Source organism: Chroicocephalus ridibundus, chromosome 7 (assembly GCF_963924245.1).
Source record: "Chroicocephalus ridibundus chromosome 7, bChrRid1.1, whole genome shotgun sequence".
NCBI classification, from domain to species: Eukaryota; Metazoa; Chordata; class Aves; order Charadriiformes; family Laridae; genus Chroicocephalus; species Chroicocephalus ridibundus.
Genome location: NC_086290.1, coordinates 32353661 through 32369558, shown reverse-complemented (window position 1 = coordinate 32369558; position 15898 = coordinate 32353661). Strand labels below are relative to the sequence as shown.

General features: G+C 43.4%; 1 protein-coding gene across 1 annotated transcript in view; it reads left to right on the top strand.

Annotated features, from left to right (window-relative positions):
- The window catches only part of CDK15 (cyclin dependent kinase 15), a 36844-nt gene that overhangs the window by 5306 nt on the left and 15640 nt on the right, over window positions 1–15898 (top strand). The window contains exons 5-9 of the mRNA XM_063340608.1: window positions 407–501; window positions 1296–1358; window positions 3322–3445; window positions 4017–4137; window positions 11172–11262. Coding sequence (XP_063196678.1) covers window positions 407–501; window positions 1296–1358; window positions 3322–3445; window positions 4017–4137; window positions 11172–11262 — 494 coding nt within the window. The remainder of the gene's footprint in view (window positions 1–406; window positions 502–1295; window positions 1359–3321; window positions 3446–4016; window positions 4138–11171; window positions 11263–15898) is intronic.

Sequence of the window (15898 nt, the reverse complement as noted above, 5' to 3'; positions counted from 1 at the left end):
GGGCAGGTGCCAGGAGGTGGACGGGAGAAGGATGGAAAGCTCAGTGACAGGCCAGGGGTTGCTGCATTCTGGCTCTGGGAGCTCTTGCCTCTCGGCATTTGCCTTGAAGAAATTATTTCTCCTCAGTTGAGAAGCTGACAGCTGGGAACTGTGAACTGCTATTTCTGACAGAGGCAAGATCCCACTTCTGAGAGATGGACGGGTTCCTGCCAAGCCCGGAGCACTGATGCTTGCTTCTCTAAGGAGCTGTTCCATCCTCCTCGACTCGTAGCTGCTGCTTCTTACAGGACTGCCAAGTTTGGACTATTTCTCCCCAGTTTTTATTTTCACTGCCTTGCTGTGTGCGCTGTCTCCTTCCACTTCCAGCAGCAGCAGCAAAGTTAATCTTCCTTTTGTGTTTCCTCAGCTTCTCTTCTCAAGCATTTGAAACATGCCAACATCGTACTGCTTCATGACATTATCCAGACCAAGGAGACACTAACATTTGTCTTTGAGTACATGGTGAGTTGATCTTTTTCTAGCTCCTGTGGAGCTAGTACTGGGAAGGAGTGGGAAGTGGCTGCATAACAAATTTACTTCATTATGAGACATCTACAAAGAAAAGAAGTTGTAATCCTTTAGTGTAATGATTTATTTTCCTTCTTGATCTTCTGCTGTCTAGCCACACAGCCTTACTCTTTTCTTTCTGTATCTGCAACAGCTGTATGCAAAAATGATTTCACATCTTTTCTCCACTAGGGTGGCAGACGCTCTTTACTGCCATTTCTGCCTTGACAACACAATCAAAGTACTGTTCTTGAGCCACAGCAAGGATAGGAAATAATGATATGAGCTCACATCCCAGTTGGGGTCAGATTTGGCACTGACCCCAGTGGCTCACCATGACCAAGCTGTGCGTTGCTCTCATGGGGAGGGCAGGATGCCAGTAAAACACCTCTCAGCATGAGTCTTGCTACTTCTGTTGCTTTTGCTGATAGCTATCAACCAAATTATAAGGAAAATAGAGGGGCTGTGTTTTCTTAATGCAGCTTTATGATTAATTCTGGCACAAGTACGAATTCTGTTAACTATCAGCTTCGGGTCATAAACTACTAGGGTGAGATAACAGGTCAGCCAGGTCCCTGATTGGACCCAGCACATAAGCACATCCTTGTGCACTGCATCAGATGAGATGTTCGCCAAGGTGAGAGACATCTTGGTAGTGGTTGCACATTTTTTCCATTTACAGAAAAGGTGTTGTTGGTAGTAACATTTTACACTAGTAGCTTCGCCTCAAGTTCTCCTCTTTTGTTTAGCACACAGATTTAGCACAGTACATGGGCCAGCATCCTGGAGGACTTCATTCATGCAATGTTATGGTGAGTTCCTTAGAAGCCTAGAATCCCTTAGTTATTTTCCACTATGTATGGTCACTGTAAATTGCTTACAAATATTTTTTTGTTCCATATATGAAAGACACTTTGGAGAAAAGCTGCCTTTGATAAATATGTAACAACCTCCCTCTCAGCCTGCAAAACCTTTTTTCAGTTAGTCCCTCTTCCCATTTTCTGAGCCCACAAGAGGACATTCAGCTTTTGTGAACAATGACATCTTGTGGCAAACAAATCTGTCTCTACACAAATTTGTATCCTGTTGTCATTGGAATACATTATTCATCTCTCTAGTTAAAAACTCTCAAATCTCACTCTCTCCTCATCTGGAACTAGCTTCATATTTGCAGTCACTTAAATCCCTTTTGTTTCTACTGCAGCTTTTTGGGATTGACTGGACCTCAGCACAGCTGAAGATGTACCCTTACTTGATAGACTGATGTTCTAATAGTCTTCTACTCTTCTTTGTACACATCTTCACATTTAATTAACTTTCAGGATTGTTGCTGCACACTGACTTAAGGTTTCAGTGCAGATGTCCTCTGTGAATGCCTGGGTCCTTTTCCTGAGCAGCTTCAGTTAATTTATCTTACAGCTGTCAACAATAACTTTGTATCTTATCAACCCGCCTATTCATCTGACTTTGTCAGATCTCTCTGAAGTTCCTCACTGTCACTTCCTATCACGGCTAATCTAAATACTTCTGTCATCTTCAAATGCTGCCACCTTGTTCACATCTTTTTCCAGATAGTTGTTAAGCAACACCAATTCTAATGAAGTTTCTTGGGGGCCCAGATTTTAAACATCTTTAAAGCTCAGATATGTCCAAGATGCAGTGTTGTAGTCTTGGCACAGATCTCAAGGGCTCTGCTACCAGGCGGGCTTGTAAAGCACATGGAGCACATGGCTCTAACATGTACTCACTGGCATTTCTGTGAGTAAACGCTGGCCAGCTGCTCCGCTTTCCTGTCTGAAATCCTCCTTGTCAGCAGGAACTGAACTGCAAAATGATTTACTGCTCCTTTAGGAGGGTCATCTAGCTTGCTTCATTTTTGCTGGCAAACGTTTGTTTTTTCTCTGAGTGATTCCTATCGAATGTGATGCAAGTACGCAGAATATTACAGGGACACTTTTCTGGTACAAAAATGACCTATGGGTGTCACTGTTTTTCCTCCTCTTCAGATTAAGTTTCTGGTGAAAAATATCTTTTCTCTGGTGAAGTCTGATTGCTTTTGCTGTGTTTTGTTTCTATCCACTGTCCGATTTCATACCTTGTTTCAGCCCAATTTATTTTACCCCAGGCTTATTTACACTGCCATGGTGGTGGACATCAGGTATTTCTTTCTTGCTTGCTTCATTCATCATATCTTATTTGCTGTATCTGTTCAAATCAGGTCCTTGTGTTTTCTCCCAGCTTGAAGATAACTCTTCCCATTGTCAAGTAAGTCAGTTCACTGGTCCAGTTCACACTGGTGGTGTGTACAGCGGCCGCAGAACTCCCTCTGCTGGTGTCAGCTGGCTCAAATGGGAAAAACTTCCAGCTCCTTAAACCTTCATTTTGCTGGGCTAGGCTGTATGTCTTTGTCTTGAACACTGAAATCAGAATACCTGCTGTTCTGAAAGGTGGGTCTGTGTTTTGACAAGTTGCGCTTGCTCCTGCAATCAATAGTCCATTTCTAAAGAAAAGTTAAATTTCCAAAATGCACACTGAGGGACTGCACTATAACTGCCCTCATGGCGAAATATTCCACCCCAAAAACCTCAGAAAGCTGCAGGGCAGTCATACCCCACTGCAGTTTTTCTCAGCCAGCATTACTCATTTTTTGGATTTTTACTGGCTTCTTACTCGCTTTGTCTCTGCTTTGTTCCAGGAGTTCTCCTGAAGGTCAGAGTTAATGTGTCAATGCAAAGTCACACAAAATCATTTCAGTTTTTTGCTGGCTTTTTCTAGCTTTTCATGTTCCAGCTTTTGCGCGGCCTGGCTTACATCCACCAACAACACATTCTTCACCGTGATCTGAACCCCCAGAACTTGCTCATCAGTTGCCTTGGTGAGCTCAAATTAGCTGACTTTGGTGAGTCACAGTTTGGATACTGCTAATATATCTGCTCAGACCGAAGCTTTAGCGTGCATATAGATCTGTATCCTCAGCCAATTAAGGCATAAAAGCAAAACCTCTAACTGAACTTCAGGAAACTATTTCTGTGGTGAGTACAGCCTTTCTTGCCTTTATACTGATAGGTGCAGGGAGTAACCTCATTTAAGTCAAAGCAATTACTGCCACATAAAACTGGTTCAAGAGAATTGAGAATCAGCCCCTCCCTCTCAGAAAATAATGTAACATGCCGAGTCCACAGCAATGTGCTGAACCAAAAGGCTTTCTTGGCATTGCTTCGGGATGGCTGCTTCAGTCACAAATGGCTAAGCCCTGCAAAACATAGCATATTGCTTTATCTCATCTGCCCCAGAGGTATATTCCAGACCCACTTTCTTTGTCAATTGCTTTTAAACTGCATTGGGATTGCTTGTGTTTAAAGATCCAAGATAATATAATGTCTTGTTTCCAATTATTATCATCTATGCATTGTACAGGTAGAAGAACTATCCTAATATAGCAGTCTTCTTTTTTTTTTTTTTTTTTGCAGGCCTTGCTCGTGCCAAGTCCATCCCCAGACAGACATACTCCTCTGAAGTGGTGGCACTCTGGTACCGTCCTCCTGATGTGTTGCTTGGAGCTACAGATTATTCTTCTGGTCTAGATATCTGGTACTGACCAATTTCAAAGCATCTGGGGTCCCGTGGGAAAAATCATCTTTATCTGAATTAAATTAAGTCAACCAAGTTACAGCAGATACAGTTGTAAGTAGAGGAATTAACACCTGAGCAGTGGGGAATTTTGTACTCCTGGGTTCACAGAAGTTTTTATGAATGATGTCACTACATCTCAGATACAGATTTATATAAACTTCATCTGATAATATTTATGAGATATGTACATCTCATTTGGTAACATTTATTAAGCATTTTCAGGTCTTGCAACAGACCACCTTTGCTTAATGCACTTACTATTTTGGATCTATGTGGTCAGCTGAGTCAGTGGTAGCTCTCTACAGCAATGGCTTTGTGATGAAACAATGGATCCAGTCACAACTGCACCAACAATGACTTTGGCCTTGGTAACAAAAGGTGGCACTAAAGGGTTTCTGAATGGGTCTGGAAATAGAAAGGTGTCGGAGACTTTCATTATTTCTGTGATACTTTGCCCTTCTTCTCAAAGAACATGTCTCAGATGCACTCTGCATTTCATACAGGAGAAGGGCTGTGTTCTGATAAAGCCTTCTTACCTTACGAGCTCTATCCCATAGAACCATAGAACCATAGGGTTGGAAGGGACCTCTGGAGATCATCTAGTCCAAGCCCCCTGCCAGAGCAGGCTCACCTTAGAGCAGGTTGCACAGGAACGCGTCCAGGCGCATTTTGAATGTCTCCAGAGACGGAGAGTCCACCACCTCTCTGGGCAGCCTCTTCCAGTGCTCTGCCACCCTCAGGGTAAAGAAGTTCCTCCTCATGTTTAGGTGGAACTTCCTATGCTCAAGTTTGTGCCCATTACCTCTTGTCCTGTCGCTGGGCACCACTGAAAAGAGCCTGGCCCCATCCTCCTGACACCCACCCTGTAATTATTTGTAAGTGTTGATAAGATCCCCCCTCAGCCGTCTTTTTTTCCAGTCTGAAGAGACCCAAATCCCTCAGTCTTTCTTCATAAGAGAGGTCTTCCAGTCCCCTAATCATCTTGGTAGCCCTTTGCTGCACCTTCTCCAGCAGTTCCCTGTCCTTCTTGAACCGGGGAGCCCAGAACTGGACACAGTACTCCAGGTGCGGCCTCCCCAAGGCAGAGTAGAGGGGGAGGATGACCTCCCTCGACCTGCTGGCCACGCTCTTCTTGATGCACCCCAGGGTGCCATTGGCCTTCTTGGCCACAAGGGCACATTGCTGGCTCATGGTCATCCTGTTGTCCACCAGGACTCCCAGGTCTCTTTCCACCGAGCTGCTCTCCAGCAGGTCAGCCCCCAACCTGTTCTGGTGCATGGGGTTATTCCTCCCCAGGTGCAGCACCCTACACTTGCCCTTAATGAATTTCATAAGGTTCCTCTTTGCCCAAATCTCCAGCCTGTCCAGGTCTCTCTGTATGGTGGCACAGCCTTCTGGTGTGTCAGCCACCCCCACCCCCCCTGCCAAATCTTAACATGTCTGGGGACCACAGGAAACAAGACGCATTTTGGCAGAGCTGAAGGGAGAGGGGTCTCTCAGACCAGGCAAAAAGCAGGAGAGAACGAGGGCTTCACAGGGGTCCCACTGCTACTTTTGGGCTGGGCCCTAGGGTTCATTCACCTTCTGGCTCACTTCTGCACCAGCCTGAGCCCACTTCAGGAACACAGTCCAGACTTACTCATGGACAACATGAAGCTCATGAAGTTGCAGGAGACCACCCTTATTCTGGGCAATTTTATGTGTGTAGATAGCATTGCTGCTTCACCCCTTCTTCAGATCAGTTAATTTTCTGCCTGTGCCTGTCATACCAGGACTTTTCTTAACTGCTCTGCAGAGTCAAAGGCTGGGAAAGGGTGGGAGCACAGCAGGCTGAAGAAAGTGCAAGAAGAGGGCTGGGTAAATTGACAAACAGCAAAGCTCCAGATCTTCTCACGTTGTATCCCCCTCCAGAGATCTGCGGCTTATCAGAGACTCCGATGGCCTAAGTCTGGAGGGCAGTTCAGGGAAACAGGAGTTTTTAGTTTGTTTACTTCCCTAGACCTGCTGCTAATTTAATTGCATAAAGATTTCTCCAAGGAGGAAAACCTTGCTAAATTCTAATGGCTTCCAGCTGCTAAGCCAGTCTAAATAGTCCTGTCTTCTCTCCCACAATACCTGTCACCTCTCCCCTCCAGACAGTCTCTCAGGAACGTCTGCTGAGTTTGAAGAAGATGCCTGCCTAGCAGATTGGACAGTCTGTATTAGGCAGATGCTGGTATAAGCCTGTGGATTTTTTTTTCCTGAAAGCTGACCTCTGTCCAAAGCCCCAGCTACGCACAGACAGCCTCGCATTTCTGCCTGTGCAAAACCAACATCCCCACTACATAACTCTGCTCTAATGTAATGAATGGCAACATAGGAGTAGTATACAAAGATCCCATCCAGCATTCTGACCAGCTCTAACAGCACAGTACCCTCAGTCCCACTGAACTACATTCACACTATAGGCACCTTTGTTATAACACCTCCTTATAATAACATTCAAAGTGTTTGCCCTAAAGAAAGATGTCACGCTGAGAGAATAGAGAGTACTTCAGTGAGCTCTATTCAGTAACTTCCTCTAACAAGAGTCATTTATTATCTTGATGTACACTGCATTTAAGTTCAATTTTTGTCTATTAGGAAATAATGTGAATTCACACAGATGTTACTTGTCTATTGGGAAGAAAGGAAAAAAAAACCCTGTGTCTTTTGGATGCTGCAATTTACATGAAGGCAGGTCAGAATGCCCTTGGTAATGGCATGAGACAGTGGGTGTTAAAGCCTTGGTTTAAAGAAACCAATTATAACAAAATAAAACATTATGGCAATTCATGCATAGTGTGCTTGAGCTGCAATACTGTCAGTGGGAGGCACATGGGAAGTGAATGAGGTCTTGAATAGATGAAGAAAGAGATATAGAAGGAGACCGACTTGCTCTTGGACTAACTAGAAAAGCTGCTTTAATCTCTCTGTATCTTTTTTCTTCCTCTTTCTCCCTCACTATCTCTTCAGGACTTTAAAAGATTCAATTAAGGGATTTCAGGGAGACTAACATTTCAGGGAGATTACACTGCATATCAGAAAGACTTTTTTTTTTTTAAACACCAAGTGTTCTATGCACGTGCCGCACTAGTAGCTGCTAACATCATGAGGGCCTTAAGTCACGTCTTCTTTTCAGTCAGGCTTTCCTTGTATAATCTTCCATTAAAAAAAAAAAGTCACAGGAGTCTTCCCAGGTAGATTCAGGAGTTCTTGTGCAGTCATTTAACGTGGACCTGCCAGGCCCACTACAGCCTTCGCCCCAGCCTGGTTTGCACTGCACCACTGTGCCAAACTGGGAGATATAAGCTAAGGGCTTCATTATACAGACCACGCTTGGTGAGGATCAAGAGAAAGGATGTATTTCTGGTTAAATATAAAATTGCAATCTCCTAATGCCAGAAAAACTGTCGAGAGGGAACTCTGGGATTCCGCAGAGTCATCTTAGATCTTAATCCTGATGAAGCCGTCTCTCCACTGTGTGATGCAGGACTGCAAGCTGAGGAGCAAGAGCAGTGTTCAAACCTGCCGCAGGGATTGCAGGCAGAGGCAACTGTGCTGTCTGAACCAGATCACTGAAACTAAATATCCTCTAACCAGTTACACCTCTCCTATTTAGCAGTCACTGCCTTGCTTCACGTGCACATCTGGCACGTGCTGAAACATCATGGCTGGGCCTCGTCCTGAGAGAGCCCTCCCTCTGCGCTGGCTCTTCCCAAGGCAGCTATATGGGACTGAAACCCTCGGAGAAACTTGTGGACTTGAAGGGCTAAAAGGACCTCAGAAATGAATACCAGCGGGGTAAGAAGGAAAAGGGGAAAGCGAAAACAACACTAGGTCTAAATCTTTGGAAATATTCAAAAGTAAATGTTTTTGAATCATCCTCATTAACAGAAGTACCCTTGTAATGCTGTCAGAGCAGTAACTAAATCCCGTATCTTGGAAGGAAAGCTGAGGCCTCTACTGAAAGGCTGATATGATGACTAGCACTAGTTTCTAAAGTCCTGCTTTAACAGGTAGACAAAAATACCTGGGAAAAAAGGGGGGTGCCAATACATCAGTTTTTCTAGCTACTTCTGGCCTTTTTTTTGTCAAGAAAAGCGTATTTCATCTGGAAACATACAGAGATATAAACAGTTGTAATTGCCACTGGTGAATCAATACAGTATCAAGCAGGCATTAAAGGCAGCTGATCAGCTGAGTCTCCCTCTCTACAGGAAACAAAAAGCCCTTTCTTTCCAGCAGTTGTGGTTGCTCTGATAGTTTTGTCTTTATTAGAGACACTGAGGTTTAAAGGCTTCTAGAGATAATGAGAATAAATCAGGAATACAAAAGAGTGCTCTCCCAAAGGTGCATTTATGACAACAACCCACAAGTTGTTCCTCTCCTCAAACCGACAGCTTGTCCACTAGTGAAAAGACTGTTTCATTAGATTTGAATTTTTGAACTCTTTGCTCATGAGTAATTCTTAGCAAGTGCTAGCTGAATCTAGGAAAAAACCCAGCTTTCTCATTCTTACTTTCATTTATTGCTCTGTCTGGATTTCAAGCCTTCTCAGCAGTAACAGAAACCACAGCAGATCTGGTTTTCTGTCTGCCATGAACTCCGTTGCCTTAGACCTTTGTAGCAGAGCAGTTATGTCACAAGGACCATGTTTATAGGGCACTTTCACTGTTACTAGCCCCTTTTCCTTAGTAACTGCTGTGTACCTCCAGTCCCCAAATCCTCAGTGTCTTAAATTCAATTTAGGAATCAGCACAGCCAGCACTGTTCATTAGAAAGAATCTCTGTAGAAGGTCTAGTTGCATCCGTCTCGTTTGGGGGCTGTAGGGAGTTCATACGAAGTTTCTGCTGTTGCCAGTTTAATGTCCATTCCTAGCTAGGATATCAGAACCCAAACTGTGGGTGAATGTTAGGATCATTTGCTCCAAAACCACATAGAACTGATTCTCTTCTCCCTACAAACCAAGAGTACCTAAATCGCTTTGACCACATACAGTTAAACTTGTGCAATGGAATCAGTGGATTATAGCAATCCCTGTGATTGCAAAATAGGGTGAGCCAATTGGGCACATACATGGGCTGTGAAAACAGAGGGTTGGTATGACACCGGTCTCAGCAGAATCAATCTGTGGGCACCAGAATAATATCTAGTGATGTGGTAGTGCGATGAAACACAAAAAATCTAAGTTGCAAAAGCTGTGGTTTAAGTTTCATGATGCCTGGACCCTGTAAGAACATACTAAACAACTAAACAAGCTCACAAGACCCAAGGTTAGGGTACAGGACGCTAAGGGAAAGTGCAGCATAGATGTTTGTGAAAACAGCATTAGATATGGATCTGCAAACAGGCTTGGCGTCACCTGATGCGCAAGGATGACCAAAAGGAATACCGCAGATTAGTTGCACGTCAGGCTTACAGCTGACCACAGCCAGGTGGGAAAAGCATGTACAGTATTGCAAAAACAAGGTGCAAGGCGCAACATAGCAGTACAGATGACCAGAAGAGATTACTAGTTGCAGCTTGGCAAGTGAAAATAATACTTTCAGAGTCTGTTAGACAAAGCTGGATTTTCAACACTTGAGCTAGAGGACTCAAATTTACTATAACCAAAGAAGACTGAGACTGAAACCTAAAAAGTTGGAATGGGGCGTACAGGGAAGACATGAAACCTAGAAAAAATCTGGAGGAAAAAGATTAAAAAGTAAATGAGCAGAGTTTTACACCATACAATAAGAGATGGAAATACTTGCAGATAGGTATATCTACCCTGACCACAACTATCTCATCATTATTGCCAGCAGGACTAATCCATCTTAGTAAAATTAAGCATTTTTTACAGAGTTTGGTGGAGGTTTTTAAGCTGGCTGGTTTGCTTTGGCACAAATGCAAAGCAGGGGATGGCATAAAAATAAGAATACTTGCCATTGTCACCAAGTTCTTTATGCTATGAAACCTTGCCTTCAGTTTTCCAGTGAAGAGCTAATGGCTTCTGAAGGAAAAACTGCTCCAGTGGTTAGTGCCACAGTGTTCTTTCTGCATCTACTGTATCCTTCAACTACTGTATAGTAGTTCCCTGTTTATCTTCCCTACTGTTATCACTCAAAATTTGCACCTTTTTCTCAGGGAAAACAACCTAGTATTCCACAAGCTTCTGCCACAACTATCTTTTTTAGATGGATTTGTAATGGGATAAATTGAAAGAGACCTGAAACAAATTGTTTGATGCTGGAAAAAAAGATGGTGCCTAGTGAGTTTATTTTTCAAGGATATCACCTGTCTTGTCTTGCTTGTGAAGGGTGGGGTTTTTTAGTGGATGGAACTGATGAGAAAAGGAGATGGGAACAGACTTGTATGGAGTTTTGACTGCTTTATTTTTTTCTAAAATCCTGGAGGGATGCAAATGTCACAAATCTCTAGTCTGCTCCCACCTTATTGGACATGTCAGCTTTTTAATTCAAGTGTTTCAATCTGTAGAACTTGGATAAGGTTAATGATATTACATACGGCTTGCAACACGGGCCAGCTGCAGGTGCTTAGAACAATGCTGCAAGACCAAGGATGTGTAAGACGGCCCTTCCCAAAGGAAACCTTCCTGACTTCCCACAATCAGTAGGGTTTTTTTATAATGCTACATGCTGCCTACCACCATACTGTAGAGGTATATCAGCGTTTACTGATGCCTGTATTTATTTACGTATATACAGACAACCCACATCCTGTGCGCACTCTCGCTAGATGACATGAGGTGAGTATACAATACCTACACATCAGACTGATACTTTTCAGACTTGAGCTGCAAAGTATATAGGATTTACAGCTTATGTCGGGATTTCCGCATTTACAAATCAGGATTTCTAAATTTCTATTCCAACAATTACCTACCTCTCTTTCTCCCCTGCCCATCCCAACAAAATCATGTTATTTATGTCAGGTACATGAATGAGTTAATACCTTGTGTTTCTTGCAGGAGTGCAGGCTGTATATTTGTTGAAATGATCCAGGGCCAGCCAATATTTGCAGGAACTTCTGGTACAGAACAGCTGGCGAAGATCTGGGCGGTGAGTAAAATATACCATGAAATGGGAGAGAAAAAGAATGTGTTACTCCAGCCCCCTACTTAATTTTGAAGTCCTAAGCATAGGTCCTGTGAATAGCAGAAATAATTTGGTCCAATCTGACAAATTCATAGGAGACTTTGTAACCCATGTTATATTTGGCAACTTTCTTACAGGCACACGAGTAAATCAAATGACTTCCCTTTGATGTTTGTCATCTCATCAAAAATTTAAAGCCAATTAAAGTGACATCAAATTGAAGAAGGCATAAAAGGTGTGCAGGTACTGCAAATTCTGTTCCTTCTTGTTAAATCCTTTACTTACTGTAGGATACAGCACACCATATTCTCACAAAGGAGCTCTAATACCGCTCTTAAACTGCCTTGAAAACGGCAAGACCCTGAGGTTTTTCAGAGATCCTTCTTCATTTTAACTTGGAACATTTTGTATCATCCAGTTTATGGTGCAGCCCTAGAGACTGCTTTGGCATAGTGGAAAGTGTGAGATTACTTTATAAAGGCAGCAGTGAGTGAGAGCAGACATATTCAGGAGCCTCTTAAGCCATTTTTTCTGCTGGGGAAACTGAAGCAGAGCCACATCCTTAGTGCAGCTCGTAGAATTGAGGCAGTTACCAGCACTAGCGGATTCTGTATGTTCCTTACTGCTCACTGCTGACCCTTTTACTGACTCTTCAGGAAGATCAGCCTATAGATTCCTATTGGGTTTTGCTGTAGGTGTCTGCCCTTTCACATCTCCTCCCAGGGATTTGCTCTTCTGCACAGAGTGTTTCCCAAACATGGATTTTCAAAGGATAAAGCAGAGGAAACTGAAATTTGGAAAGTGGTGAGGAAGAACTTTATAGCCTCAAATCTGTGTAAGTCAGATTTTTCTTTCTTAATCCCTTCATCCAGAAATACTCATGCCTGGTAGGGTTTTGCTCTCTGCTTTTAGCTAAAATGTTATAAAAAGACAGACAAGTGGGTCCAGTTCTTAGACTTGAGTTCAGTCCATTTAAATAAATGCTGAATTTCTCTTTCATAGAGTATGAAAAAAGAAAAGAATTATTATAGAAAAAAAAAATCCATACTTGGACAATTAACAGGGTTCAAAGCCAGGGCAGGGCCCAGTTTCCCAGAGTGTGAATGAAGGGTATCCTTCCACTTACAGCTCTGAAATCTCTGGATACATTTCCTGTGGTTTTGCAGTTGGAGGGTTATAGCCCTATCTTCATTTCTGTGGTATTATAACTAATACCGTGATTAATAGGATTTGTGCTACAGAAGGCAAAAAAAACTTATTTAAAAATCATGAGGAAGCTTTAAGAGCCATGAAATAATTAGTGCCTTTCACAGAAGGTTTTATGTTATTATACAGCCTGGAATGAGGCTCTGTGTTAGGCCAAGATTTCAAAGCTCCTTAGAGGCTTTCGATGCCTAACTTGAGACATTTTGCCAAGTGTGAGGTTCAGAACGGGGATTCCTACTGTTTTCTAATAGTCAGTTCCTTTCATGTACTAATAATAGAGGCACCCTGCTCTGGTTTAGAGACCGTCTGCATTTGTGTGCATAAGTCTATATCACCCAGCATGCTTATCTCCATGTAGGACTGTTGGTTTAAACACCGCATAGCTACATAGCTGCAAAATCCCCATTCTGTGAAATGTGTTTGTCCTGTTGAATCATCAAGACTGGCCAACTGTCATTTCACCAGCATTTCTTCTAGAGGCAAGTGTCACCCTAAGCAGTCTCCATCCCCTGTCTCTATGCCTGGCTGCTCATTCCTTCTCCTGTGTTACCCCCCACATGTGGGGCTATGTGAACTGGGGAACCTATAACTTGGTTTTCTCCCTGGGTTACTCTAAACGACAACAGTTTATTTACCCAGTTCATCATCTGGCTGCACAAACAGTAGCACTAATGACCGGTAGTACCCGTGAAGGGATGACACAGGAGCAGGACCAAATGGGAAGGGGGTGAAGAGGAAGGCGCTACTTAGGCCGGCAGTGCTGGTTATGGAAGTATGGCCTGAGTGAATGTGAACTGCGGTGTCTCCAGTTCTCCCACGGCATGGAGAGTAAGCAAACCTGACAAACATAAGATCCATCATTCAAAGTTCAAGAGATAAGGCATAGGTTTCACATTCAAAACCTCCACCTAACGTTAACATTGTGCTGAGAAGGACTTCACGTGGGCGGGATTAGGCTGCAGCATGCCACCAGTGTTCTTCTGTGGCTGAGCCGAACACGTGACAAGCCAAACAAATGACTACAAGGCCTTTCCCTACATAAAACATAAAATATAACTTCCCAACAAAACTAAGCAAAATCAGCTAGGTTGATTCCTTCAGCTGGTTCATCACAGGAGAAGCAGGCAGTTAGAGAGCAGAGAGAGAGGACAATGATTTATACCCGCTTAAAGCGCTTGCTGAAATACGGCCATTGTAAATATGTTTCTGGCTGAAACTATGCCTCTTCCAAAGTGGACTGAACTGAGCTGCACCAGGACCTTTCACTAGAGTAAAAAGTGCCTGCTTGGGGAAGCATGGCAGAGCAGCAAGTATAGAGAAGCTGGTTTGCTTTGTCTGATGGTGTGGACCAGAGAGTTAACAGCTAAATTTAGGGTGGCTACACAACAGAAATATACTCTGGGGATTGTTCTAGTTAATTGAAATTAATTATAACTCATTGTCTGATTTGGCAAGGAATCTCATTACAGGTCAGGGGGGAGGGAAGTTAAAAAAAAAAAATCATCTGCCACATTACCTTGGAAATTCAAAAATAGATCCAAATTCATGGGTTGGAATAGCATCTTTTGTAAAGAAAAGACTCAGAAAAGATAAATATAAAGCCATATTCATATGGAATTTAGTGATTGGTCCTCTGAATGCTTTCACACCTCAACTCAGCAAAATTTAAGCATTTGCTGAAAAAGCTTATGTAGCAAAGTACAACCCTGCACAAATAACTATTTTCTTAAACTTCCAAAGGAAGCCAGAATGCTGAGCTGACCCTGGAGAGTATGATTTTACTATGTACTGAACTTCCCCAGCTCCCTCTGATGCTTTTAGGACTGATGCCCGGTGGCTCATAAGAAACCTTGAAGAATGAGTGCCCAGACGAATGCAGGCATGGCACTTCAGAACACACACATGAATTTTCAATGCAGAATATTTCAGAGGTTTTGCTGTGGCTTCCTGGAAAACTAAGAGGATAGCAAAAGAGAGTAAATTCTGGACTCAGATTCAGGTTCCAACTCTCTTTCCTGTGCACACAGAGTTTGCTTTGGGCAGACCTGCCCCATTTACATGATACACCAGTCAAAAATGTGTCCTCATCCAGACCTGTCAAATTACCCTGAGTGTAAGCCACCTTCCAACATCCTCACATTGGCTGAACACTGCAAGACACCTTCTCTTTGGGGGGCTTTCAAGCTTCCAAGACTGATTTTACAGGTGAGCAGAGACAAAGGTCCTACCCCTTGGTCTTTGCTGTGGCAGGCTGAGTCCATAAGCAGTTTGGAAACATGGGCCACAGCAAGCCACCCTGGCTTGCTTCCCCCCACAGACCACCATGCTAACATGTGCCAGCCACAAGATGTAGTTCCTGCTTGTGGCAGTCTTCTCCAGGTATAATTGTCCTCACAGCTGTTTCCCAACTGTGAGTGAGAAAAGCAATCAGCTACCAGATGCATAACCACTGCAACACCCAGGCTTTATATTCATTCCTTCTTGAATGTATTTTTTTTACTGATGCCTGTTTTCTTGCAATCTTATCACAAGTCTCTGTGAGACCAAGTTCCCCATATCCTAGATCTCAGCTTTCATTTTAAGGAAAAGGAATTGTCTATCATATGCAAAGTGTAACTAATGTGAGACAAATCTAATGTTGAAGAAGGGAAAGTGAATAAAAAACCCTGCCATTTTTCATGTTGAAATTTCACATTTTTTTAAGGAAATCTGATAATTTTGGGGGTCGTCTAGATGATAAGCTTTGAATTCTTGGAGTCAGCAGTACTGATTTATAATACCATATCACATGCTGTGAACTATTCTTAAATATGTGGCTTTACCTCTTTAGCACAACTCATCCGTACCTATAGGCACAAGGCACTTTGCATGTGGCAAGTAATAATAGTAACACTAAACATCCGCAACTGCAGCCGGCACAAAAATCCAGATATGCTTGATCTCACACATTTCAGCAACGAAAATGAGGCTGGAGGAGGCTTTCCTGGCCCAGACTTTGCTCAGTGAGGACCCGCTTCTGAAGCCCACAGTTCACAATAACGGCCAAAGACACTGCTGAAGCTCTGGACCCTCAGGATGAGACACTGGACTGCTTTCTGGCACCTGCCAGTAGACCCGTCTGCCAGTTTTTCACCTCAGAACGGCAGGGGTTCTATCGCAGCTCTCAGCCTGTGCTAACACTGCTGCTTGCACAAGTGGGCTTACTCTGCGTCCCCAGTGCAGCTCTGGCACAGGAGGACAAATTCAGCGTCAAAAGGGGCTGAACAATGTGACCCCTGGGCTGGCAAACACATGCAGGAGTGGCACCTGGCAGTGCAGTTGCATACGCCTTCACTGATGTTCCCAGCAGCAACAGCATTCAATCTCAGCAGGATTTCCTTTCTGCTACAAAATC